At 34.9% G+C, this 26,828-nt stretch overlaps 1 protein-coding gene across 1 annotated transcript in view; it reads left to right on the forward strand.

The window, feature by feature from the left end:
• The window catches only part of LOC128984438 (vascular endothelial growth factor receptor 1-like), an 82,182-nt gene extending 58,488 nt beyond the window's left edge, over positions 1 to 23,694 (forward strand). The window contains exons 19-30 of the mRNA XM_054403758.1: positions 3,389 to 3,513; positions 4,689 to 4,845; positions 6,243 to 6,461; positions 9,206 to 9,356; positions 11,411 to 11,487; positions 12,633 to 12,715; positions 13,332 to 13,457; positions 13,942 to 14,071; positions 15,586 to 15,667; positions 16,584 to 16,680; positions 20,866 to 20,986; positions 22,339 to 23,694. Coding sequence (XP_054259733.1) covers positions 3,389 to 3,513; positions 4,689 to 4,845; positions 6,243 to 6,461; positions 9,206 to 9,356; positions 11,411 to 11,487; positions 12,633 to 12,715; positions 13,332 to 13,457; positions 13,942 to 14,071; positions 15,586 to 15,667; positions 16,584 to 16,680; positions 20,866 to 20,986; positions 22,339 to 22,466 — 1,496 coding nt within the window. The 3' untranslated portion in view covers positions 22,467 to 23,694. The remainder of the gene's footprint in view (positions 1 to 3,388; positions 3,514 to 4,688; positions 4,846 to 6,242; positions 6,462 to 9,205; positions 9,357 to 11,410; positions 11,488 to 12,632; positions 12,716 to 13,331; positions 13,458 to 13,941; positions 14,072 to 15,585; positions 15,668 to 16,583; positions 16,681 to 20,865; positions 20,987 to 22,338) is intronic.
• The last annotated feature ends 3,134 nt before the right edge of the window (positions 23,695 to 26,828 follow it).

Below are 26,828 nucleotides of genomic sequence, written 5' to 3' on the forward strand. Positions count from 1 at the left end.
ACCCGGTTAGGGGATAAGTAATTATGCTCATTGATAGAGGAGAAAGTTCCAGTTACCTCTCCCCACCCGGTCACGGGATAAGTAATTATGCTCATTGATAGAGGAGAAAGATCCAGTGACCTCTCCCCACCCGGTCAGGGGATAAGTAATTATGCTCATTGATAGAGGAGAAAGTTCCAGTGACCCCTACCCACCCGGTCAGGGGATAAGTAATTATGCTCATTGATAGGGGAGAAAGTTCCAGTTACCTCTCCCCACCCGGTTAGGGGATAAGTAATTATGCTCATTGATAGAGGAGAAAGTTCCAGTGACCTCTCCCCACCCGGTCAGGGGATAAGTAATTATGCTCATTGATAGAGGAGAAAGTTCCAGTGACCCCTACCCACCCGGTTAGGGGATAATTAATTATGCTCATTGATAGAGGAGAAAGTTCCAGTGACCCCTACCCACCCGGTCAGGGGATAAGTAATTATGCTCATTGATAGAGGAGAAAGTTCCAGTTACCTCTCCCCACCCGGTTAGGGGATAAGTAATTATGCTCATTGATAGAGGAGAAAGATCCAGTGACCTCTCCCCACCCGGTCAGGGGATAAGTAATTATGCTCATTGATAGAGGAGAAAGTTCCAGTGACCCCTACCCACCCGGTCAGGGGATAAGTAATTATGCTCATTGATAGAGGAGAAAGTTCCAGTTACCTCTCCCCACCCGGTTAGGGGATAAGTAATTATGCTCATTGATAGAGGAGAAAGTTCCAGTGACCTCTCCCCACCCAGTCAGGGGATAAGTAATTATGCTCATTGATAGAGGAGAAAGTTCCAGTGACCCCTACCCACCCGGTTAGGGGATAAGTAATTATGCTCATTGATAGAGGAGAAAGTTCCAGTGACCCCTACCCACCCGGTCAGGGGATAAGTAATTATGCTCATTGATAGAGGAGAAAGTTCCAGTTACCTCTCCCCACCCGGTTAGGGGATAAGTAATTATGCTCATTGATAGAGGAGAAAGATCCAGTGACCTCTCCCCACCCGGTTAGGGGATAAGTAATTATGCTCATTGATAGAGGAGAAAGTTCCAGTGACCCCTACCCACCCGGTCAGGGGATAAGTAATTATGCTCATTGATAGAGGAGAAAGTTCCAGTGACATCTCCCCACCCGGTCAGGGAATAAGTAATTATGCTCATTGATAGAGGAGAAAGTTCCAGTGACCTCTCCTCACCCGGTTAGGGGATAAGTAATTATGCTCATTGATAGAGGAGAAAGTTCCAGTGACCCCTACCCACCCGGTCAGGGGATAAGTAATTATGGTCATTGATAGAGGAGAAAGTTCCAGTGACCCCTACCCACCCGGTCAGGGGATAAGTAATTATGCTCATTGAAAGAGGAGAAAGTTCCTCTTAACCAGCCTTAAAGACACTCGTAGAAGTTTTACAGGCACTCACCAGGGCTGCTATCTTAAATTTTCTACTTGTGTCTTAAAGACTATGTGATCAGGGCCGGTTTAACCCATACGCGAACTACGCGGCCGCATATGGCGCCACGAAAAAGTGGCGCCGTGGCGCCAACGGAACAATTTTTTTTACGTTAACAACGTAATTTTGTATATTTTTGCTCAGAGTTCAAGTATTCAAAGCACCACAATAAAGGCATTTATTCTGTTTGTACCAACAGCACTTGAAAAATGTGTATATTTGTACAGCACTACAACTGAAGGACTCAATGCCATTTGCAGTTTCGATTTGTAGTGAGCTGACGCTCGGCAGTCGGCAGCGTACAGCGTATACAGCGCGGCGCCTGTGGGTTTCATTATTTCACGACTCGCTCATGCTCGAGATAAGCAAGCGCGCAGCGCCACTTGTCACGGATGGGCACACGGGAGGGACGATGGCTAAAGGTGTGGTGACGTCATATCTCTAGTGGCTATAATGTCTTCTCTTTAGGCGATATGAATACCGTAACGGGACAATGTGATTCCAGTGGCGTTCGTGGCATAATTGATAGCGCATCGGACTAGTGATCAGGAGGTCTCGAGTTTCAAGACCCGTCGAGAGGCTGACTTTTTTTCAAAGATTTTACTTTATTTGATTTTTATCTTATATCTTTTTTATATTATCAGCAAGTTTGGTTGGTTAGGTTAGGTTATGACAGTTTAATTTTATAATTAAAAAGTTAATTTTATTACTAAAAAATATAAAATTAATTTAAATTTTTCAACTTAGCGGTTCTAGTGGCGAACGCTGGCTGACACTATGTTAAGCCATCGTCCCTCCCGTGTGCCCCACCGCCACTTGACACAACATGAAACTTCCCTTCCCTCCCTTCTGCCTCTGGCTCTGATCCTAGAGCAGAGTATTACGTTGTATTGCACTCTTTTAAAGTTGTATACGTATACCGTATCGGTATCGTATTGGCATTGTTTTGATGATTCATGATTGTTGATAAGTATATGATTACGGGTGGTTTAAGTTTAATTTATAATTAGCGCATTAAATAAGAAGAAAGTATAAACTGAATGAATGAGCAAAACATCTTGCGAGCCGATACTAAGAAAACAATGGCAGAAAAAAAGAAACCGTCTGGCACTTATTATAGAAAGCGTAAGGCAAATTTGGAAGAGGAAGATAAAAAAAAAAACAAGCCAAATCAATGAGTAGATTTTTGTTTAAATCATCTGGTGGCGACCCCATTCAGCCCAAAGAAGTCACGATAGAAGACGGCAATGATTTAGGTATTTTATTTATTTATTTTCCAAGGAAAGATTAACACAAGCAGCTGATCACAAACGGCAAACATTATGTCATTGCCGTCTTCTATCGTGACGTCATGCTTGATGAGCATTAAAGCCTGTTTTTTTGTGTGGCCTTGGTTTTGCTAAAGTTTGTATGATGAGTAAAGTTGGAAAAATGTTAAATTTCTGTGAATAATAAACAGCCTTTTATTGCAAGTATTCTCCTAACCTAAACTTATTGAAAAATTCTTCCCAAAATTATTGGGAAAAAATTCACAAATACGGTTAAGTTATGTTCATGGTTTGGGGGGGGGGGGGGAGTTCTAAGTGGCGCTGATTCGGGTGTTCGCTTAACTCTGAAAAATTCCTAGAACCGGCCCTGTATGTGATCGTTGTGTAAACTACCATTCCCATTTTTTCCAACCCATAAATGATAAAATTAATCTTTATTGATCGATTAGTAACGTTGTGTTTCAATTGAAAAGTTACAATAGTTACAATATTAATTATTACAATTAGAAACATATTATTCTGTTCTATACAAAACACTTCATTAATAACTGTAACTACTATCCTATTGCTTATAGTTTTTTTTAAGTTTTGTGATATTAATATTTATATCGTAACAACAAGGTTTAGTAAACATTATTGGATTTTTTAGAACCTGGAATCATCATGTTCTCGATGTTCATTCCAAGAGCATATTTGATAATGATCCTATCGCCACTGATAGCTGTTGTACTGTTCGTTGCAATATTGGTTTACATCCTTAGGGTTCGTAGTCAGGTAAGAAGAAATTAATATATATTTTTCATCTGTAGGCCTATACCTAACATATCTTGGTACAACAACTTAAATGACTTATAACATTTGACTTACATACAATAGCTGCTCTACTACCAAAGTAATGCATATCAAAGTTTACTTCGTTTTAGTACATGTAGTACATCAACTTCAGTGGTATAGTGGGGGCCCATGTTAGTACATGTAGTACATAAACTTCAGTGGTATAGTGGGGGCCCATTTTAGTACATGTAGTACATCAACTTCAGTGGTATAGTGGGGGCCCATGTTAGTACATGTAGTACATGAACTTCAGTGGTATAGTGGGGGCCCATTTTAGTACATGTAGTACACGAACTTCAGTGGTATAGTGGGGGCCCATGCTAGTACATGTAGTACATGAACTTCAGTGGGGGCCCATTTTAGTACATGTAGTACATGAACTTCAGTGGTATAGTGGGGACCCATGCTAGTACATGTAGTACATGAACTTCAGTGGGGGCCCATTTTAGTACATGTAGTACATGAACTTCAGTGGTATAGTGGGGGCCCATGCTAGTACATGTAGTACATGAACTTCAGTGGGGGCCCATTTTAGTACATGTAGTACACGAACTTCAGTGGTATAGTGGGGGCCCATGCTAGTACATGTAGTGCATGAACTTCAGTGGGGGCCCATTTTAGTACATGTAGTACACATGAACTTCAGTGGTATAGTGGGGGCGGACAAATTCATGACTACACCATTGTATGAACTTGTCCACTGAGCCACTGGAGCTGAAGTTCAGAGAATACATTTTGTCTTATATTGATAAAATGCAGGGCTAGTGAATATAAGTTGTTGATTGGTACAAAAATAAGAAACCAAGATTTTTTCATAAAGTAGTGAGAGTGATTTTTTAAATAGCAACAATGCACATCCCCATATATATGTTTATGACCCTTCCACATTCTACAGTTTTACTATAAAGAGCTGTTAGATTAAACCGAAGCCTCACTCTTGTTTGTGGATAGACAAGGGAGAATATAGTAATTTCTTAAGCACTGTTACGCTCATATTAAGAGTAGTTGGTTAGTGATGGTCATCCAAAGTTTAAAGGTTTGGATAATCCTATACTAGTAAATAAAGTTTTTTGCGTGTTAATATGTTTGCTATATAACATACAATTGTGCTGCAGAGAGCAATGATGATGATGAAGGAAAATTTTGCAATGTTGAATCCGAACATAAAATATGAGGAATCAATCAATCCAGAAATTGATATAGCAGAGCAAGTGCATCTTTTGCCTTATGATGGAAACAAGTGGAATTTTCCCCGAAGTAAACTGAAACTAGGTAGGTTTTTGTGGTATCGCTCACAAACTATTTTACAGGTTAATGGAATATTAATACATTGAAATAACTTTATTCAATAGAGTAGGGGTATTCAGCTATGTTTTAAAAAGTAAACATAAAAAGGCTCAAAAATAATAAATTAAAACCATGACAAACTTAAATAATATGCAAATACTTACATCACTGGTAGATAAGTTTAAATGTGCAAACAAAAATTAAAACAGTTAATCGTATAGTCATTATAAAAAAAAACTTTAGATCACCTCAGTTTTTAGTAAACTTGACAGGAAAGGTTGGAAGGCTTTTTATAAGAGAGTTTACTTCAATTGTATTCTATCTTTTCAGTTAAATTATTTCCCTAGTAGCAAAAATACATATGAATTTTATATTTGAAATATATTTTGTATATCAAAAGTGCGTAGTGACTCTTTTATATAATAATATTAAAATATATTAAACATAAAAAATATGTTTTTGAATCTATTGAATATTAAAACAATATGTCCCAATAATATATTTTGGAGAATAATATTTAAAAAATGTATATAATATCAATTCCAAACATCCCATGGGGCCTAAACATAAAAACACAAAATAATAAAGATTTAGTAGGTATGAAAAGCACAATTATCAGTTGATTAAATATTTCATAAAAACAAATTTTGAAAAAACTAGAAACTTTTTTGGTCCAGATGGGTCTCGAACCTGGGTCCTTCAACTTATGAACCTCTTACCTTACCTCTAGGCTATCTGTGGTTGTTGATAGTCTAAGTTTTCAAATGGTGAAAGAGTAATACAGTTGCAATGGTTGCAATAGTTAACATATTTTTGATACTACAGTATAATATGGTTCTGTTAATCTGTTTAGGCATCAAGTACAGCTCGTGACATCTAAGCTGGCACTTGGCCGATCGCTAGGCCTACTAGTATCTAGTTCAAAAACATTATGTCTCTTCATGCGGGTTGCATCAACTGTCCTCGCAACCCATATGAAGGCGCTCACGTACACAATACAAGGGGAGTCAACCCCGTGAGGCGGCGGAAATGTTTGCAGTCCGGACTTTTTCCTACCTCCAACCTCCTCCTGCCAACACTGCCCGCGCTAGGCCAAGTGCCAGCTTAGATGTCACGAGCTGTAGTTGAGTTGAAGTTGAATAATGCTGTAGTGAATAGTGAGTAGTGCCCACGAATACACATACAGTAAACTAAAAAAATTTATTTAAAAACTATAACATATATCATGTAATTTATGACATAAGTAAATCAAATAATTATTTTTAAAATGCCATATACAACCGTAATTAGTTTCTTAAAAGGTCACCAGTCACTAGCACCCTTTTTCATCATTCTAGATTAAGTTCTGATAAGTGCACGTTGAGATATGAGCGATGTTTTAGAACGTGGCACTGTGCTGGGATCTGGAGAGTTTGGAGTGGTGTTAAAGGCGAAAGCTTACGGGATAGTGGAATCAGGAGTTGCAACTACAGTTGCCGTCAAAAAGGTCAAACGTCACTCGGACCGTACATTGGTCGAAGCTTTCGCCTTGGAACTCAAGATGATGATATATCTAGGGAGTCATCGCAACGTAGCGAATGTCTTAGGAGCCTGCACTGACGGTAAGAATAAGTTATATGTCAGATCATTTAACATGTTCTTTATAAACTCAATGTGACCAAGACATAAACTCTTATGTATATGATACATCTTCTTTTTAGAGAATTTCCCATGTAGGGAATAAGCTAATACCGTAGTACTCATGGTAAGACCATAGATCTCTATATGGTAAGACCTGGGCCCGGTGACGATTTAATTTTTTGTTTTGAGGTCCCTAGAGACCAAAAACACCATCCGTTCAAATTCACACACATATATATATATATATTTATCTATATATATAAAAGGCAAAGCCCTCACTGACTCACTCATCACTAATTCTCCCACTTCCCATTTACCTAGGAAGCTGAAATTTGGTACACTGATTCTTTAGGCATTAAATAGGAAAACTAAGCTATTTTTATTCTGATCGGACTCTCGGGCTCCGCCCCAGTGGCTCTGGAGTTTCCCATGTTAACCTTATGAGTACTCATATTTAAATGGAATTAATGAATCTTAACAGCTGTTTCAATTAAACAAGTTGGTTCTGTTCTATGATGTCCAATTAGCATTTAAGTTACAAGGATTACCAACAGGGTGCAGCACACTATTATTTTTTTAAATTTATGACTACAGACATCTAATTTGCAACCAAAAGGTGAGTGAGCGTAGCGAACGAACTTCAACCTGGAGGCGAGTTAGCGTAGCAAACGAGCTAACCTGAAGACAAGTGAGCGCAGCGAACGAGCTCCAACCTAAAGGTGAGTGAGCGTAGCGAACGAACTTCAACCAGGACGTGATTGAGCCATGCGAATGAGCTCACTTATGAAGTAAAACGGGGCAAAGCCCGCGGGTACAGCTAGTATGTATATATAGGCCTATATAAATATTTTTTTTTTTTTTTTTTTTAAAGAGGTTGGCGACCTCTTTTAACCTTGCATTTGCCCGTCCACATAGACTAAGCGCCCGTGCGTGGACCGTTTACAGCAAAGCAGGGAGTGAGCCGGTACAGTGCAAAGGTGAACTGTACTGATAAAATGTTATCGGCAGTGACCAGGATCCGAACCCACGACACTACTGCCTCGAGCCCGAAGTCCGCGACGCTACCGACTGAGCCACCGACTCACTTAATATATGTGTCCGTTAGCGCGATAACTCGAGCAAAAATTATCCGATTTTGATTAAATTTGGTACAAACGTGTAAACCTACGTTTCTTCAAACGCGTTCGCAATCCAGCATAATCGGATCATGTGAACGGGGGTTTATGGGGGGTTTTATGGGGTAAAAATTGGGTTTTCCCATTTTTGACCCTAAAAACAAAAAATTTTGCAATTTCTTACTAAAGCGTTTTGTTGAGCTTAAAATAAAAATAGTTTAGTATATTGAAGCGCTGTTGTATGCCTAACGGTTACGGAGAAAATTCAAAATTCATTTACTTGTTTTTGGATATATATTGATAAAATTTGGCAAATTTATTTATTTTATCCTATACTATTGTATGGTCAAAAAACACTTTTTACCTTCCCCGTAGCAGCAAACATAAGCACTCATTAAATCTAATCATCATATCATCTTCTATACTTATAAAAGGCAAAGCCCTCACTGACTCACTCACTCACTCACTCACTCACTCATCACTAATTCTCCCACTTCCCATTTACCTAGGAGGCTGAAATTCGGTACACCGATTCTTTGGGCATTAAATAGGAAAACTAAGCAGTTTTTATTCTGGTCGGGCTTTTGGCTCCACCCAAGAGGCTCTCGAGTTTCCCATGTTAACCTTATGAGTACTCATATTTAAATGGAATTAAAGAATCTTAACAGTTGATTCTGTGACGCTCAATAGCATTAAAGAGTTAATAGGTTTACCAACAGGGTGCAGCACTATTATTTTTTTACATTTATGACAACAGCTTGCAACCAAAAGGTGAGTGAGCGTAGCGAACAAACTTCCACCTGGAGGCGAGTTAGCGTAGCGAACGAGCTAACCCGAAGGCAAGTGAGCTCAGCGAACGAGCTCCAACCTAAAGCTGAGTAAGCGTAGCAAACGAACTTCAATCAGGACATGATTGAGCTATGCAAACGAGCTCATCTTGAAAATTAATGAGCATTGACATATTTCTCATTTCAATTTCATCATTAAACAAAAACATGTTACACACATTTTTGAATGGAATAAATTTGTTCAGTTTTTGCTGCAGATATATGTTTGACTGTTTGACGTAAACGCGATACTTTTTTCTTTTGCTGTTTTGTGACCTAACATTCTCATCACACAGTGAAAAAACAATTGCGTTTACATCAAACATAGGTCTGTGGAAAAAATTTCTATATATTTCAAGAAACTGGCAACTAAAAAGGTGCGTTTTATAATGGTGAGTGTATGGGCTGAGGTGGCTTCTGCCAGTCTGGAGTGGTGGGGGGGGGGGGGGGGAGCAAGACTGTGCGGCTGAATGAATTGTTTATATAACGTTGTGCAGACCTACTTCATTTTCATATTCTGAGAGCGATTTCTGACTCCACTGATTTCTAAGAATGATATTCTTAATGTGTGTTTTTTTTTTTAGATTTGGGGGTTGGTATTGGTGCGGTATCCTGTATACAAAGGATATTATAGTTTTAAAATGAATAAACCCTAACAATGCATTTTGAGTTGGTTTACATGCTACTTTACGTTGCATCAATAAAACTCACCATACTACAGGTTATGATGTTGTACCTGTTTTTTTAAACATATATTTCTCTTTGCCTATTGATTGGTTCCAGGAGAGTTAATGGTAATCGTGGAATATTGTGAGTACGGCTGTCTGGGTGACTATATATGGAAATATAGAGACAACTTTATCAAACAAGAGAAACATACATGCAGACAATGTGGCTCTAACTACAATAAAGACACAACTTCAGATTCTGTAAGGTATTTGGACAATCTGTTACAACAATAGATGGAAAGTTACACTCTCGTTATTTGAATTTTAATTATTGAACCTTTTGAGCTCCCAATAAAACTGCCTTTACAATATTATTTTACTAGCAAGGTTGTTGATTTTTTGCTTCTACAAGGAGCTTCTTCAGAAGAAGGAGGTTGAAACTATTATTTCTTTTGCGTTGTTGGGACGAAATACCTATCAAGTGTATTGGGTTGTGATTTTTTTTAGCAAATTTCCCTAGTAAAAGGAAGAGGAAGTAGCTATTACCGTAGGTGGCACAGTAAGACCTGGTCTCGGGACCGATTTACTTTTTCATTTTGATGCCCCCAGAGGCAAAATCACTATTTGTTTAAATTTTTATATGTTCCAATTTTGACCAAATCATACAATTAGATAATCAATAGTTAACAAACTTCCAAATCCCATTTCTTTAAAAATCATCTGATAACTATTCACATATCATTACACAAAAATATTATTTAAACAAAGTTAAATATTTGGTATTTATTTATTGAAGTTTGAAAATGGACTTAGTCCAAAACATATCATTTTATGAAAAAATATATTAATTTCAGGGTGCTCAGTTGTTTTTGATTTACTACCATTATTATATGTGTCCGTGAACGCAATAACTCAAGTAATTCTGGTCTGATTTCAATTAAATTTGGCTTGAAGGTGTAGGGCAGAATGAAGCTGAATGAGTCCAAGAACCACCGAGATCGGATCATAGGAATAGGGTATTACGTGGTTTTGAAAGTTCCAAAAATTTCAAATTTTTGCTCTTAAAACATGAAAGAAATTCCCAATTTTCAATGCAAAAATTGTTTAGATCTTAAAAACATATAAAAACGTAAAATTAAAGGCTACAGAAAAAATTCCATAAAACTGTAAATTAAATTTTAAGATTCCTATATTATTCTTAGGGAGAAAAAGAAAACTGTTGTGGTTTGCTCGTTTATGGATATATATTGATCAAATTTAGCAAATTTATTTATTTCATACCATTACATTTGGACTAAAACACCGTAGCAGCAAACCTAAGTACTCGGTTATTTAAATGGGAAACAAAATGAATTTCCTTCTTGTTTGAGGAAATATTTTAGTAGAAATCCAATCAGACAATTCAATTGAAATTTGCTTAGTCTGAACACTTGCTGCAGCGGGGGAATTGGGTTCTTTTCCAGGTACTTACCTGGAACTCTTTTCTTACACAAGGTAGATGGGTAGCTAATCAGTGGGGCCGTAAGGAACCGCCCCCCCCCACAAGTTTGTTCACCCCCTTCTAAGATTATTGGGCCCCCTCTCCCAATAGTCTTTAAAAACATTATCACAGGTATTTCCAACTAAGTTTGCACTTGGACTTGGCACGGCATCTCCCGAGGCATCGAGGCGTCATAATCGGTCCATGATCGCGGCAAAATCCTGAATATCTTCATAGGTCACAGAAACATTATTGTCTACTACCTAACATCAAATCGTCTAACATTAAATCCTAAATATCTTCCGTGGAAAAAGAAACGTCGTCATCGTCTTCTGATAGCGTCAAAATCATTAATATCTCGCACAGTCATGGAAATATTAATATCCTCTTCCACTATCACAGCAAAATCCTGAATGTCTTTCGCGGTCAAGTGGACATCATTATCGTCTTCCGTAATCGCGGCAAATATATACAATATCCATTTTATGTATTGTACTATAACTATGTGGCACAGCTATCTTATAGTTTATGCTGTATATTTTAGCTATACATACAAGCTATTTCAAAAATATAAGCAGCAAAAACTGTTGATATAATATTTATATTTTTGAAGTGAGATTTAACTACCAGTAATTCATCTTTTTTAAGGTCTAACAAATTCTAAAGGCTGTAATCTCACGGTTTACTGTAAAAATCAAAATCCATTTATTCGAGAAAATATTAGGTCTTGTGTCTGTATGTTTGGTGGAGATGATTGTGTAATTTATTTAATACTTTTAGGCAAACCAAAAATAATCTTTCGAGTAAAAAAAATAATAGTTCTGAATTTACTTTTTTCAGCAATCTATTAATAGACTTATCTGATGAAGCTGATGTTTCTGAAGCTACTGACTTGCATAGTCTGAATAAAGTAGCAGGTAAGTGTAGTGATTCATCTTTATAACTTGGTCAGTTGAGTGTATAGAAATCTGTGGTACATTTAACTACTGGCAAAGGTTCATAAACAAAATAGATATAGATTTGGAGAATACATTCTAATATCTTGGAGGATATAATATATGCTTAAACTGTCTCGAGAAATTTGCAATATGGCTAAAGATTAATTATTCGTTTATCTTTTTAGTTGCCAAATTTTAAATTACTGCTTTGTCATAAGCACAATAATGTAGTTATAGTGCAGACAGAAAAAATTATACAGAGTGTCCCATAAGAAATCAGCCAAACTCTTGAAAATGGTTTTACGTGTTAAAATAAAACTAAGATCAAGAATAACATTTATTCCACTCGGTAGCGAGATATTCACCAATTTTGAATTGTAGCATTTAAAATGTATACCTTTAAAATGTATACCTCCAAAACTATTAACTGTTTTTACTTTTTCTCATAAAACCCCATAAAATAACGAAAAAAATGGATTTCCAAAAAACGGCCCGAACGATTTTGATAAAAATTTTGTATGTTATAATCCTTTAAATTCTGAGCAAAATTGTGCAAATCACATTTCTGTATATTTACTCTCACCGCTTACACATGACGAAGGTTGTTGACAATGGGAAAAAGTATGTGTCAGAATTCTGATACCGTTTATTTTTTATTAATCCCGCTGTGAATCATAGGTATAGCAACTAGTTATCAATACAATGTTCTCTTTATAAATAGATTAGACTTCAGTTTACAGTAAATAGACCCGCTTTAAACTACCATGGAACTCCCCTTTTCTTGTAATCTATGGAGACTAACGTTTTCATACTTTTGTAGTAGTAAAACTTCTGGCCAGAGCGGGTATATATATTTTTGTTATGAACCACACAGCAAACTAACATAGGAAGTTGAAATTAATTTTAAAACAATGGCAAGAAGTAATTTTGCCGATGAAAATAGTTCCAATTAATACATATGCTTGCCTATTAATATATACATACTTGTTTTGTTAATACAATTTGTTTGTGTTTGTTAGTGTTTCGCTTAGTAAATTTTTCTCCCTAAACAAGAACGAAATGAAAATTACAAAAAATTAAGTTCCATGTTACAGTAGCATTTTTAAATATAGTTATGTATGTAGCTGAAGATGAATACTGCAAGAACTGCTTAATCAACTGGAGTTATCAAGTGGCAGCAGGGATGGAGTATGTGGCATCCAAGGGGGTAAGCAGTTCATAGAGGTCATAGATCTGACAAATACAAGGGCTACTCAGAAAGTGAACTACGTTTTGGAGTGAAACAAATAGTTTGTACGAGAAAAAAGATTGTATGATATCAGTGGCAGGCCCAGGGGGGTGTGGGACTGATATTTGCCCCCTGAAATATTGTATATTTTATTAGCTAACATAAATACTATTGGCTTGAGCATATTTTAGGGTTCAAATACTGTATGTATAAAAATATGTTTTTAGGCTTTAAATTCCACACTCAATGATGTATTGTTTAAGTAATAGATTTGTCACTCAAAATGTATAATTTTCTTAAATCCAAAATTGAGTTACACACAATAAAGGATTTTATAAATAAGTTCTATTGTTGGCTGACCAATAGCCCGTTTTACAGCTTGGATGATTTTTTAAACAATAAGATTATTCAGTTGTAATATGTAAAAATAAGTATTTTAACATGTCTCCTTTTCTTTGTCAGCTTTATTACATACATAACTAACTAAGCTATAATTTTAGCATTGTTGATAATTTGTAAAAATGCAAAAGACAACAGAGAATGTTTCCTTTCATCTCATGGTTTTAGTCCAAACTAATATCAACTCTTGTTGTAGGTTGTACACGGGGATCTTGCTCTTAGGAACATTTTATTGGCAGAGAACAATGTTGTCAAAATATGTGACTTTGGTCTCTCAAAACGTATTTACCAAAATGCTCAATACATGAAGAAAAACAAAAATGTGAGTAAGCCTGTAATTTTTACAAACAAAAATATTATGATGTTAATCCACAGGTAACACCCAACAACTATTAACAGCTATGTTTTCTGTGCTAAGGCCGACATGCTCCTTAGAAAGGACTGATTATTCATCATACAGCCCATACAACCAATGGCAACTAAGGACCTACAGTTTAAAGTGGTCCTCACCCCGTTGCGGGGCACAGGTACAGCGGCTAGTTAACAATCAAATTATACCTACTGCAAACACAACATAGACTTTGTTACCAAAAGCTACAAAGAGTGTCAAGACCTGGGATGCGTCTTTGCGGGTCTCAGGGTCCTAGAAAATGTTAAATATTTCACTAAATTTTGTGTAATTAATAAGTTTTATTTCAATCACTGAAAAAACGTTTAGGTAACTTGATTATTAGTTTACAGATTAAGTTTAACACTGTACATTCAATTTGCACCAGACTCTTAAAATAAGTGTTATGACTTTGCAGCTACGCTTGCCATTGAAGTGGATGGCATTGGAGTCTATCTTGTACGAGAAGTACACGTCCAAGTCAGACGTGTGGTCGTACGGCATCGTGTTGTGGGAAATCTTCTCCCTGTCCGGCTCTCCATATGCTGGTAAAGAAATTTTACATTTTAGAAAGTGTTCTAAAGAGAAAGAAGATGAAACCATTGCTAGTCCAGCAATTTGTATGAATTGGTGTGAAAAAGGACCAACTAGGCATTCTTACAGCATTCTTGTTTTTATCACATACAAATCACTACAGTAGCATATAAACTATAGTTCTTTATATTAAGAATATGAATTAAACTGCTCACTAATCAAGATCTGAATCCTATTAGGGGATTGTTAACCTCTTTAATGAATTAGAAGAAAGGGGTATTAAGATTAAATTGTTATTTCAAAATCAATGATGAATGTATAACTATTTCATACAGCAGTCCAAAATGACCATCATTATTCTCTTTTGCATTCTCTTTCCCGTTGTGAAGTACTGTGAAGTGCCGTTGTATAATTACTTGTTTAAAAGACTTAGAAATTCACTTAGAATACAGGTTTCTACTTTGGTGTTCAATTGAGAAAAGAAACAATGGAGGCGGGACTGTAAGGTCTGCTCCTCATCAAATTAATGGGGGGCGGAATCGTAATCCCCCACAGGTTAGTGACGTCACAATGACGTCTCATTTTCTCGATCAAAACAGCTTGTATGGGCTGGAATTGTACCCCCCTCATTAACCTTTAATATTGTTATGCACGAGTGGTTCGATTGAATCCACTGTCAACTAAAAAGCTGTAGGGACCGGAATCGGAGACATGTTAAAATGTTAACAAACTAAACAAAACAAAGACCTAACTCATACAATTTAGTATATTTCCAACAAATATTTCCAACAATATACTACATTAGCGTGAGATGAAGGCAAAACACTACTCACCGGACTCACAAGGTTGTATTATTTACTATTGTTATATTTTTATCTATTTAGATTGTATAGCATTAAAAAAGCCTACTTACGACGTATCCAAATTGAATTTGGGCTTTGTCTTGTGTATTTTCGAAGTTTGAAGGTGAGTAAAAGTAAAATTTCATGAACAAGTTTTAAGACATAAGACATGTTTATTTCCAGTAGACATATTAAGTTAATATATTATTACAGTATGATACAGTATTATAAAAACAAACTAAGCAAAAGTGTAATCAGGTAGTTCATGGTTTAAAGAAAATTAATAAAATATCCATATAGTCCGAGGCGAAGTAAAGTGGTAAAGCCAAATGGTTGGACAATCTCTTCCAGCCCGTACACAATCCAAGCTACCTGTCCAAGAGCAAGAGGGGGTACAATTCCGGGGGGTACAATTCCACACTGTACACATTTGGCTATCTGATGGAGGGTGCAATTCCGGGCCGTACATCTCCTGCTCTTTTTAATTTCTAATATAATTATTCGGTTCACTGATCACTTGACCACATTAAATAGATTAGATTCCGTTCAAATCAAAGTGTACGGAGTGGAATTGTAACCCCCCCTAGCCCTGGCGTCAAAATGACGTCAACGATCGGTGGGGGATGCAATTCCAGGGAGGTACAATTCCGGCGACCCAAATTAATTACATGTTTGATATCTTACAGACTGGGAACTTGATGGAAAATTCAAGGCAAAGCTAATAGGTGGTGAGAGAATGAAAAAGCCTACTTATGCACCAAATCACGTGTGAGTTGAAATTCATTGTTATTTAAACTGAAGGTTAGTGTATTAAGCATGTTAACTCTCTTGTTGTTTATTGAGAGCGGTGCACCGTCTGCCTTGGACAAAAAGACCCCAAGACCAAATTTGAGTGTAAAACCTTAAGACCCAATGTGCCAGGGGCAAATGTAAAATATTTGTGAAGTGTGTTTAAAATGACTTCTAGACCAACCACTGGACGAGGATATGTAGATTTAATCATGAAAAAATTAAGGGTTCAAACTATTAATTAAAATTAACTAATTGAAGGATATGGTAGAATCATAAAATTTATGTAACAATATGAGAAAATGAATATAGATATTATTGTAAGATTAAACCACTTACGTCAAATAGCTTAATACTGGATTATGAGTCTCAATCAGTACATGTTTTGACACCGTCCAGTATTGAGGTATTTGACGTAAGTAATTTAATCTTACAATAATATCTACAGCTCAGGGGCTTAACAATGAATTTAAATAGATATTATGTCTAAAGTGTAAAGAGCTAGATATCAAAAAATATTTTTATAACCATTTTTATTTGGGTGTCCACTAGACACCCACGCGCGCTCCCGCGTGAAAAAAAACTATAAACTATAAAGTAGGTAGGTATAGTAAAGTATAGGTTTAGTATAAAACTATAAAGCCCTCTCTTTCAGGGCCAGTTATAATATAATATACTATATTAATAATGCCATAAAGCGGCAAAAATGGTCTTATCAGAAGTGCATACTTACAGTATGTACTACACTGTTGTGTTAGGAACACAATCCCAACTTGTTTTACTGACTGAAATTACCGAGTCAGACTCAGTGGTGTTGGGAAGAGGGCTTAGGGCTGCACCCGGTTACTAAACTTGACAGTAATGTAGTTGGCTCACTCATCTCTCTATGTTTCAGGTATGACATTATGATGAACTGTTGGGAACGTAACCCTAACTCACGACCGTCATTTACTGAGATAATGGAAAAGATGTTACCTAATAATAGTGAATTGGTAATATTTTTATCATGTAGTTGTAATAGTTGTGTAAATGGTGGTAGTAAAAATATTGTCCTGAGGTAATAATTTTTTTATTTTTATGAATTATTGTTTTATATTGTTTTTTTATTATGATATTAGATGATAAGAATTAAAGTGTTAATCATTATAAACAACTTTTAGAGATGCCTCTGGTACCCATATACAAGGAAGACATACATTTTAGAGTATCTAATACATACTATAATAGTGACCTATAATGGCATAATGGGCATAATGGGCCATAATGGGTTTTAAGCCAACAAACATTCTTGAAATTTCACCAAAGAGGGACAACAATTAACTAATATGCAGTAAAGAAGCTAATTTTACTTGAGATTATTAGTTTCTACATTTGCTAGTTATAAAGGAGAGCCAAATTCATTTTGTTCGGCAAAAAAAGGAAAATATCAGGCAAAATGTGTATCACCGAAGAGTTGTTAAATCTATGATTAAATAATCTAAAAATAAATAAACATATCCCTAGTAGCACAAATATGTATTTTATAAATATTTTATATATTTAAAGTTGTATTTGATAGAACTTTGAATAAAATATATAAATAATATATCTTTAATAACAGTTTGATATATTCAAATATATATTTAAAATATTACCAAAAAGCAATGAAAAATATAAATTAAATATAAGTTTTGAATATATAAAATAGATTCATAATATATATTGATCAAATAAGTATAGAATCTATAATATACATATTTTATATTTATATTTTTCCTATTAAATATTTAAAAAAATTATTTGTTGAGAATATTTTAAATATATATATAAAATATTTTTGAAACTATATTATATATTTAAAGTATTTATAAATATATTTTGAAACACGTCATTTATTTTTATTAATAAAATAATCATATATTTGTAGAATATAGGCTATAGCCTATAATCTTTTATAATAAGCAAATAAATAATTTGCATCTTTTTGTTTTTTATAGTGTCTATCAACTCATACATGCATTTTTTGTATGATAATTGCTATTGTGAAAGTGTTAAAATTAAGTTAATAATTATACGTACTCTGAATGGTGTCACTCTATCATGCACGTAAAGAAAAAAATATGCATATAGTTAAGAGGCAGTATACAGGTTCGGCAGCTACATTTGGGTCAAACGAAAAAAAAGTGTTGATGGGTTTAATTTTTAAATTGCAATATGTGACAATGAATGTGATCATAGAAATCTCTAATGATTGGCTAGAAAAGGGTGCTAGCGACTGGCGACCGTTTAAGAAACGAATTACGGAAAAACAGATTAACAGAATCATATTATACTGTAGTATCAAAAGATTTTCAAGCATTGCAACCATTGCAACTGACGGCCGCTCTTTCACCATCAAACTATGCTAGCAACAGTCACAAGTAGCTCAGAGGTAAGGTAAGAGGCTCATAAGTCGAAGGACCCAGGTTCGAGACCCACCCGGGCTAAAAAATTTTATCCAGTAATTTTTTCAAAATTTGTTTTTATGAACTATTTAATCAATTTACTCAACTGATAATTGTGTTTTTCATACTAAATCTTCATAATTTTATGTTTTTATAATTAGGCCTCATGGGATGTTTGGAAGAGATATTAAATACATTTTTTATTTAAATATTATTCACTAAAATATATTATTGGAACATATTTTTTAAATATTTAATAGATTCAAAAACATATATTATATATATATAATATATTTTAAATATTATATAAAATTGACATTTATACACACTTGAGATATATAAAATAGATTTTAAATATATTTATTCATATGTATTTAATATATATTTGTGCTACTAGGGACCTGAGTAAAATATCCTCAAGTGAGGGTTTTTAGTTTGAAGTTTTTTTTGGAGATGGTTAGTTATCCAAGGGATTATTGTGGACATTTTCCATTACGTAAAAAATAATTCATAATATTTCTGCACACATACTGGGGGGCAAGAGGGACAGCAACTCCCCCCCTAGCTTTTAGGGAAAGAGAAAAATAGATGCGTTATATGTAGGAAACATATTTTTATCAAAACATCATCAAATAACTTGGTAAATAGCTTCTCCAAAAGGATTCAAACTAGAGTATTTTTATAGTCACTAAGGCTGTTATCTTTTCAAAAGAATATGAGGTCTGTTCAAAAAGTATCCAATCTTGTTCAGGTAAAGCATAATTTATTGCTCGATTTGTTTTAACATGTGATCTCATTCAAAATAGTCTCCTTGGGACTTAACACACTTATTCCAGTGCTCCTGCCACTTTTGGAAACAAGCCTGGAACTCTTCATCTTAATGGATTTAAAATGAGATCTCACATTTTCTCATTCTTTTCTGAAATCGGGTCCCTTTGGGTGGCATCTTAAAGGTGAAGAACAGCCAGAAGTCACACGGTACCATATCTAGCGAGTAGGGTGCCTGTCGTAGCACAGGAATCACATGTTTTGCCAAGAAGCCTTGAAAGAGATTGGAAGAATGTGCTGGAGCATTGTCCTGATCAAGCCACCAAGAGTTTATGGCCCACAAATCGATACGCTTGTGACACACTGCATCGCACATTCGGCATAGACTTCTAGCTTGTTGACAGTCTCCCAGAGCGGGATGCACTGTCCACCGAAGTGCGGCCATCTTTGAACCAATCTTTTATCTGCGTTGTTACACCCATAGCGTGTTTTCCAAAGGCTTGCTGAATCTTAAGACTCGTTTCATTTGGGTATCACCCAGTTTTTGGCAAGATTTCATGCAGTATTGCTGTTCCCCCGTTTTGACATTTTGCTTAGCACAAAAACACGACAGCTACACACAATGTACACAGATAATATAGTTTGGTGGCCGACAATAAACCGACACCATGTAAAGGTCACGTGACGTGCCTTACAGTTGCCTCTATCTGCACGCCAGGGTGCAGCTCAATGCCGTTGTTGGATTACTAGATATAATGTAAGGTTGAATACTTTTTGAACAGACATTGTATACAATTAAAATATAATATATTCATGTCCAGCACTCCTATCAATATTATAAGGGCGCCCATGAAGAGCTGGAATCTAAAATTTTCTTCAGCTGAAAAAGTAACTCAAACATACCAATGTGGATTACAAATCCAGCCAAAGCTGGAAAATCACTATATAAAGGAAACCGGCACAGAGAACTGCGATTGTCGAAATAAGAAAGAAAAACAATAATTTGGCCGAATAGAGAGTGGATAACATTATGAACAGTCTCTTGAACGTTTAGTATAAATTAAAAGTTTGCTTACTTTTGTCAACATGCTTTTTTGAGTATTCTGTGATTTATTTTGCTTTTAGTCTGCCTCCAAGACAAAAGTTTTAACATTCAAATAGTTTTGCCTTTTGTCCGGCTCTAACACATGTTTTGGGGTCTTCAATATAAACATGTGCTTTATTATTATTTTTGTTTTTTTTAAATGTTCTGTTGATGTTAAAGAAATACAACTGTTTTTGCTCAATCATTGGCTACACTTTACTTTACGTCCTACACTCATTTGAATGAAAATATCGATTATTCTATTGTTTCATTCGATATATAGTTTGGTTAGTTAGGTTAGGTTAACCTTTCCTAACTAACCAAACGATATAACTTATCGAATAATCGATATATCGATCGATATTTTCATTCGAATGAGTGTAGGACGTAAAGTAAAGTGCAGCCCGATCATTTTTACACTTCATTATTTTGTGATTTTTCTCTATTGAAGTATCTAACAAGTTCTAAGTATTTTTCCTCTCTCTTCACTATTGATATATAACCTCAAGAAAAACCAAGATTACAAAGAATAAGTTCAAGGTAAAATCTCTTAACTTTCCTATTCCATACTACCATTGACTATTACTACTCAAGCCTAAAGCCCTAAAGGTAAATTATATTCTCCACTCTCTAATCATTCCATGCATTAAGGTTGCAACAGTAAATATTGTTTCAATCATTTTAGCTTCTGGATTGCTTTTAATTGATATTATAAGGCCTTACCTCAGCAATCCTGTTTCTTCTAACAAAATAGGATTTTTAAAAACAGGATTGCTAAGGTAAGGCCTTATAATATCAAATAAATATTGTTTGCTTAATTTTGACTATGAGAACTTAATTCAATCGTATCTAATATTACGAGTCTTAAGTATTTATCTAGTAGTAATTGATTTTTTGTGCAGTTATACGTAGAAATGAACTCCCAGCATGAATATGTCAACACCGGTGCAACTCAAGTTTCCTGCAGTACTTCAACTGTCATCAGTAATGCTGGGTACATGGTCATGGAGCCCGCTGCCTCGGGTTGGTAATCAGACTATTTAATGTACAAGCGTGAATTGTAAGCTGTGTATTACGGGGTAGCAGATTTTTATCCCCCTGGAATTTTACCCCCTGGCCAGATATATAAATTAGTGAGAATGATTAATTATCTTCATTCTGTTTTAATTTAATAGTAAACATTATAATAAAATGTTGAAGCCAACTGTTAAATTAATATGACGTATAAACAAACATCAGAATGGTAATAAGATTTAAGATTGGTTAAGATTTCTTTAACGATTTATTATACAACTGTGGTAAAACAATGTTTTTAGTTTGTATTGTAACAATAACAAAATATGCCTTATTGTTTCTATACGATAAATGTTCAACTATAATTTAAATGAGCTACTCAGTTTATTTTACATACTTATTAACCAACAGTTGGCCCCAAACGCAAATCCCGAACATCAAAATTAAACAGCGAATTCTATGAACGTTATTCCTTTTAAAATAACGCCTCTAATACTTAGAAATTGCTCGAATTCGAGCAACAGGGACACTAGTTCTAATAAAATCCAACTTCTTTGAACAATGGTTTGTTTTTTATTTGAACCAAAACTACTTTTATGGGACTCTTTGTTTATAGAACCGGATGATTGAGCTATGTTTGGTTGTTTTTTTACTTATTTCAAGGACAATAGAGTTGTTTTAATAACTATGATGTTATTTCTAACAGTTTTGATTACATAATATACATTTAGTTCATTTGTAAATGTCTCATTTATATGCATTTTTTGTCATTGCTGACAACTAGCTCATTTCCCAATAAAAATAACCGCGAATATCCGCTTTCTTGTAAACCACCCTCACGCCAAGCTTGATCTGACATCCGCTGGACAAAAATTAGTGCCAACCCAACGGACATCACGTCGGACAGATCACGCTGGCGTGATCTTGGAAACCATAGCTTTATAAAGAAGACAATATTTTTTGCTTACTTTTAACCTCTGCTTTTATACTAATTAGATTGCCAAAATTACTGCTCTATTCTTAGGTGCAGGTGATCTTGGCTTTGTAACGAACAACCAATTGTCTTTAAACAAAAAGCTAAGATTCGAATATCAGACTATGAATCCACCTCACCACTGAAGCTGTGAAGGGCCAAGTGACAAAGAGTATTATTTATAGCCTATTGCTCAACTTGAGATAGGACCTTTAGGTTTGCAACCGTGTAACCAAAACCGTCAAAATCAGTATCACCTGATGGCCCTCTAGGCGATTTGACCGTTTATTTAGAAATTTTTATTAAAAAAGAAAATACTCGTAAATTGTAAGCTTTCTAGCTTTCTGGCAGTTTAATATTGCTTTTAAACATTAAGATTGTGTTTCAGGAAACAACCGTCTGAACGATAATCCTGTGCATTGCATCTTCAATCCAAGTTACTTGATCGTAGAACGTCCAAACAGCAATCCAAGTGCAAATGAAGACGTCAATGAACAATGTACGGAATCTGTATAAGAACAACAATTATTAATTAAAACGTGTTTTGTTTGTAGATAAAAAAAGCTGACATAAAGTGCATGAATAGACTGAGCAAAGTAACAACATTAAAAAATAAAACTGATCAATTTCCTATTTTAGTTCTGTCAATTTTGACATCATTGACTAGTCTGATTTTAAATTTTTAAGTCAAACTTTCATTAAACACTCTTGTTTTTCTTAGCTAAATAAATTAATAGTATATTTCATCACTAGGGCAAAAAGTGACTCTTTTTGACCCAAGCTCAAGTCTTATGATCGGCAAAGCCGAGGTCGGAAAATGAGCGAGGGTTGAAAAGACACTATTTGACCATGTGTTGAACTATATTTTTTGTCATATTGCTCCATTATTTGAACAAACTAAGTTACAAAACCAAAATGGTTTTCATTTGAAGATAACCACTCAAAACTACTTTTAACTTGTTTTCATTATGATTTTCTGATGGAAACAAGAAGCTTTTTAGTAATTGATTCAATCGTTTTGTCTATTAGGAATATGTTAGTGTACATTATACTATCGATATGTCAAACTATTTAGAATAAGTCAACAAGCTAAAATTGATTATACAATTGATTCATATACTTTTATGCAAAATGTACGACTGAGTTGACAACAGCTGATTTTTTACTAGGGGCTAAAAACGCTTTATACTCTCTAGAGTAATAAATAATTATACTTTAGACCCGAAACGCATGTACAATGGCTGTTTTTGATGCAGTACCAATATGACAAAAATGTATTTTACATACTGAAAAGATCTTCATTAGGTATTTGATGTAAATTTATTTATTTATGATAAACTCTTTTTTATTTATAATAAATTTATGATAACGATTTTGGATTGAGGTCCTCAATTTAAAGAAGAGCCACTCAGTAACTAATGTTAATTGCTCCTCATTAATTGTTAATACTTGTTTACTATAAGTAGGTACAATCATAGAAACTGCCCTACATTAGTAAAGTTTTGTTCAAATATTTGGCAAGGGTTTACCTTTAAGTTAAAAATGTAATATCTTAATTTAATTATCTGAATAGCTGTTTGAAAACAGGTTTACATCTTTTAGCAAACAGTCAAATATTTGTTTTTAATTCAAGCAGCTTAATTCCAGTACATGATTGGTGACATTGATTATTTATTAAGTCTAATACTGTGTCATTATTGGTATTAAGGCATTACTTATATATGTAAATATATTTTCTGAACCATTTAGCTCTATAGGACTAACTCCCTATTTTCATTATTAATTAATTGTTATTTTACTTACAGCTTCATATAAACTTCATATCAGGATTTTTAAAGTTGGTGAATTTTGTACTTTGTGCCAATTGGGTATTAAAATACTTCAATCTCTTATAATGCAGATAAAAAAAAAATATATTAATGATATATATATATATACATATATACAGGGTACGGCAAAAAACCGATCCATTTTCTGCGAGCACTGTTCCGCGACAAGTTGGGTCAGACTCGTTGAAAAGCCTACACTCTGCCATTATCTTTAGTCATAGAGCAGTGGATGCCTGAGCTCCACGTTTGTTATCGAGTTGTATTTAAAAAGGAATGATTGAGCCATTGCAAATCAGCGGCAGTTCCGAGTTCCGTGCATTCTTTTAATTAGGGCAACGTGGAGAAGTTCCGTCGCGTACCACAATCATGCGGTGGGTTACTGCTTTAGAACAACGGCTTCTGCGTTCAAAAAGAAGCTGACAGGCCCAAAATCAGAACGGACGCCAGACAACTAACATTTGACAGAGTGCTTGTTGCTGTGGAAAACAGTCCTCTTAGGTCCACCCGAAAATAAGCGTCTTCTTTGATCATGTCTGACCGCTTGGTTACAAAATTGTTGAGGTTCGATCTTAATTTTCATCCATACAGATTAATTTATATAATTCTGTTTAATTTTGTTGATTATCCATACAGATAATCGCGTCGGAACCTCTCCATGATGATCTAATTGAAGAATGCACGGAGCTGCTGCTGAGTTGCAATGACTGAATCAACTTATTTTACAACTAGATAACAAACGCATGTTGCTCAGGTGACCACTGTTCCATGACTACAGAGAATGGCAGTGTTTAGGCTTTCCAAGAGCCTAACCCCACCACCCTCAGCCAACCTGTTGCTGAATAGTGTGCTGCAAAAAAGATCGGTTTTTTGTCGCACCCTGTATTTTCATGATGATACTTGTTTCATCGACGAGAATAGATTTCAAAGGATTAATTTTTTTTATCCAAATTTATTTTACAATCTGTTCATAAGAATATGAGAACAATAAGTAAAAAAATTAACAAAAACAATGGCAGGAAGCAAGCACCTGTTCATCAACAAGTCTTGCCAAAAGTTTGATCAAACATTTAAAGAGTTATGGAAATCTGTAGCTCAGGTCCAACCATCGATCTCTATTGTTGTAATAATAGAGATCGATGGGTCCAACACATGCACAACACTTTTTAGTCTGGTAATGCACTGAATATTGTCCAGATTAACAGCAAGACTGTTCGAATGATATCCTAATTTTTCCTGGTACCTTTTGCTATGGTCTGTAATTTCTTCTTTTACTGATTTAATTTTGAAGTCATTCCTAATTGTAATGTTAGATACGAACCAGAGTGCCCCAATAATTCTTCTCAGCGTCTTAGCCTGAAATCGTTCAAGAATTTCGATGTTGGATTTGCTCGAGGTCTACGGAAAAAAGGCTTAACGTACAAGGATGAAATAAAATTATTTCCCACTAAATCGATCCCAAGGAATAACTTAAAAATACTTTTAACATTTGTCAAATACAGGGTGTGCCAAAAACTGAGGGTCACTAGTTCGAATTTCGGAACTTTCAAATGTAAACATATGTCATGTTATACATTATTTTAAAGGTATTTAATAGACAAACATTTTCGCGAAATCAGAAATTAATTATCTTTTTTCGTTTCAAAATGGCGGCAGTTTTTTTGAAAAAAACTATATTTTTTTAATACTCTGTGTTTCCTATACCAATGCATTTAGCCCTTCTCTGGTTGAATTTTCTTACTCGTTATGAAATTAGCTATACTGTGATATGCGACAAGTAACGGTTTATTGAAATAATAAAAATTTTAAAAAAATCATTTTTTGAAAATTTGCAAATGCTCATTGTTCAAAATTACAAGTGACACATCATTTATAGGTTTATTAATTCCTAACAACTTACGTCGTATCGACACCCTGTATAAAGTTATCCGGAGAAGGGCTAAATGCATTGGTATAGAAAACACAGAGTATAAAAAATATAATTTTTTTTTTTTAAACTGCCGCCATTTTGAAACGGAACCAGATAATAAATTTGTTTCCGCCAAAATGTTTGTCCATCAAATACCTTTAAAATGGTGTATAACATGACATATGTTTACTTTGGAAAATTCCGAGATTCGAACTAGTGACCCTCAGTTTTTGGCACACCCTGTATTTAAAAGAAGTTAAAAATATTTTTACGTTTATGCCTTGGGGTCGATTTAGTGGGAAATAATTTTATTTCATCCTTGTACGTTAAGCCGTTTTTCCGTAATCAATTTGAGACACCTCTTGTAGTAAAATTTTTTTAGTCAATGATAATTTTGAATTCGTACCTCGTAGCCAATTGAGTTCACAAATTGTTAATTCCATAATACCAAGTAGTCCAGGAGCTGAGGGGGTTTGAGCATGCATGAAAGTAGTACGCAATGTTATTGCTGATTATTGTAATATGGACTGTGGTGATCAAAATTACGTATGTCGCCTATTTCAAAAGTGGTCGATAAGGTGGGGGGGAGGGGGCAAACATGGCGGTTTGCGCTATGCGTTAAAACGCTGATAGTTCGAAAACAGTAAAAGATAGAACATCGGTTAAAACGTCGTTGGAATTCTAAAGATGTGGACAACAGTAATGGTTATTGGGTCCGAGGTCGTATCTCTATAAATAAACAAGTTATTGTATAAAATATGTAAAAATGGACTTTTCGTGTAGTTTTTTAACCTAAAGTAGAATTAATTTGTGAGTGTCGCAAAGAAGTAATATCAAATATCTTTGCTGATAGTTGTAATATGGACTGTGGTGATAAAAAATACGCATGTCGCCTACTTTTCAGGTGGTCGAGAACTTGGGGGGAGGGGGGCAAAGATGGCGGAACGCGCTATGCATCGAGACGACTGTAGCTCGAGAACGGTACGAGATAGGACATCGGTTAAAACGTAGTTTTAATCCAAAAAATATAACGAATAGAAAAGGTCATTGGGTAAAAAGTTGTATCTTAACTAATAAAAAAGTTATAACAATAATAAGTTTAACAAAATCTACATCGTACAGCTATTTTTATAATAGCTTATA

The sequence above is a fragment of the Macrosteles quadrilineatus genome, unplaced genomic scaffold (genome assembly GCF_028750875.1).
Source record: "Macrosteles quadrilineatus isolate MER2022 unplaced genomic scaffold, UCM_ALF_1.0 Scaffold_2__2_contigs__length_208266976, whole genome shotgun sequence".
NCBI lineage: Eukaryota > Metazoa > Arthropoda > Insecta > Hemiptera > Cicadellidae > Macrosteles > Macrosteles quadrilineatus.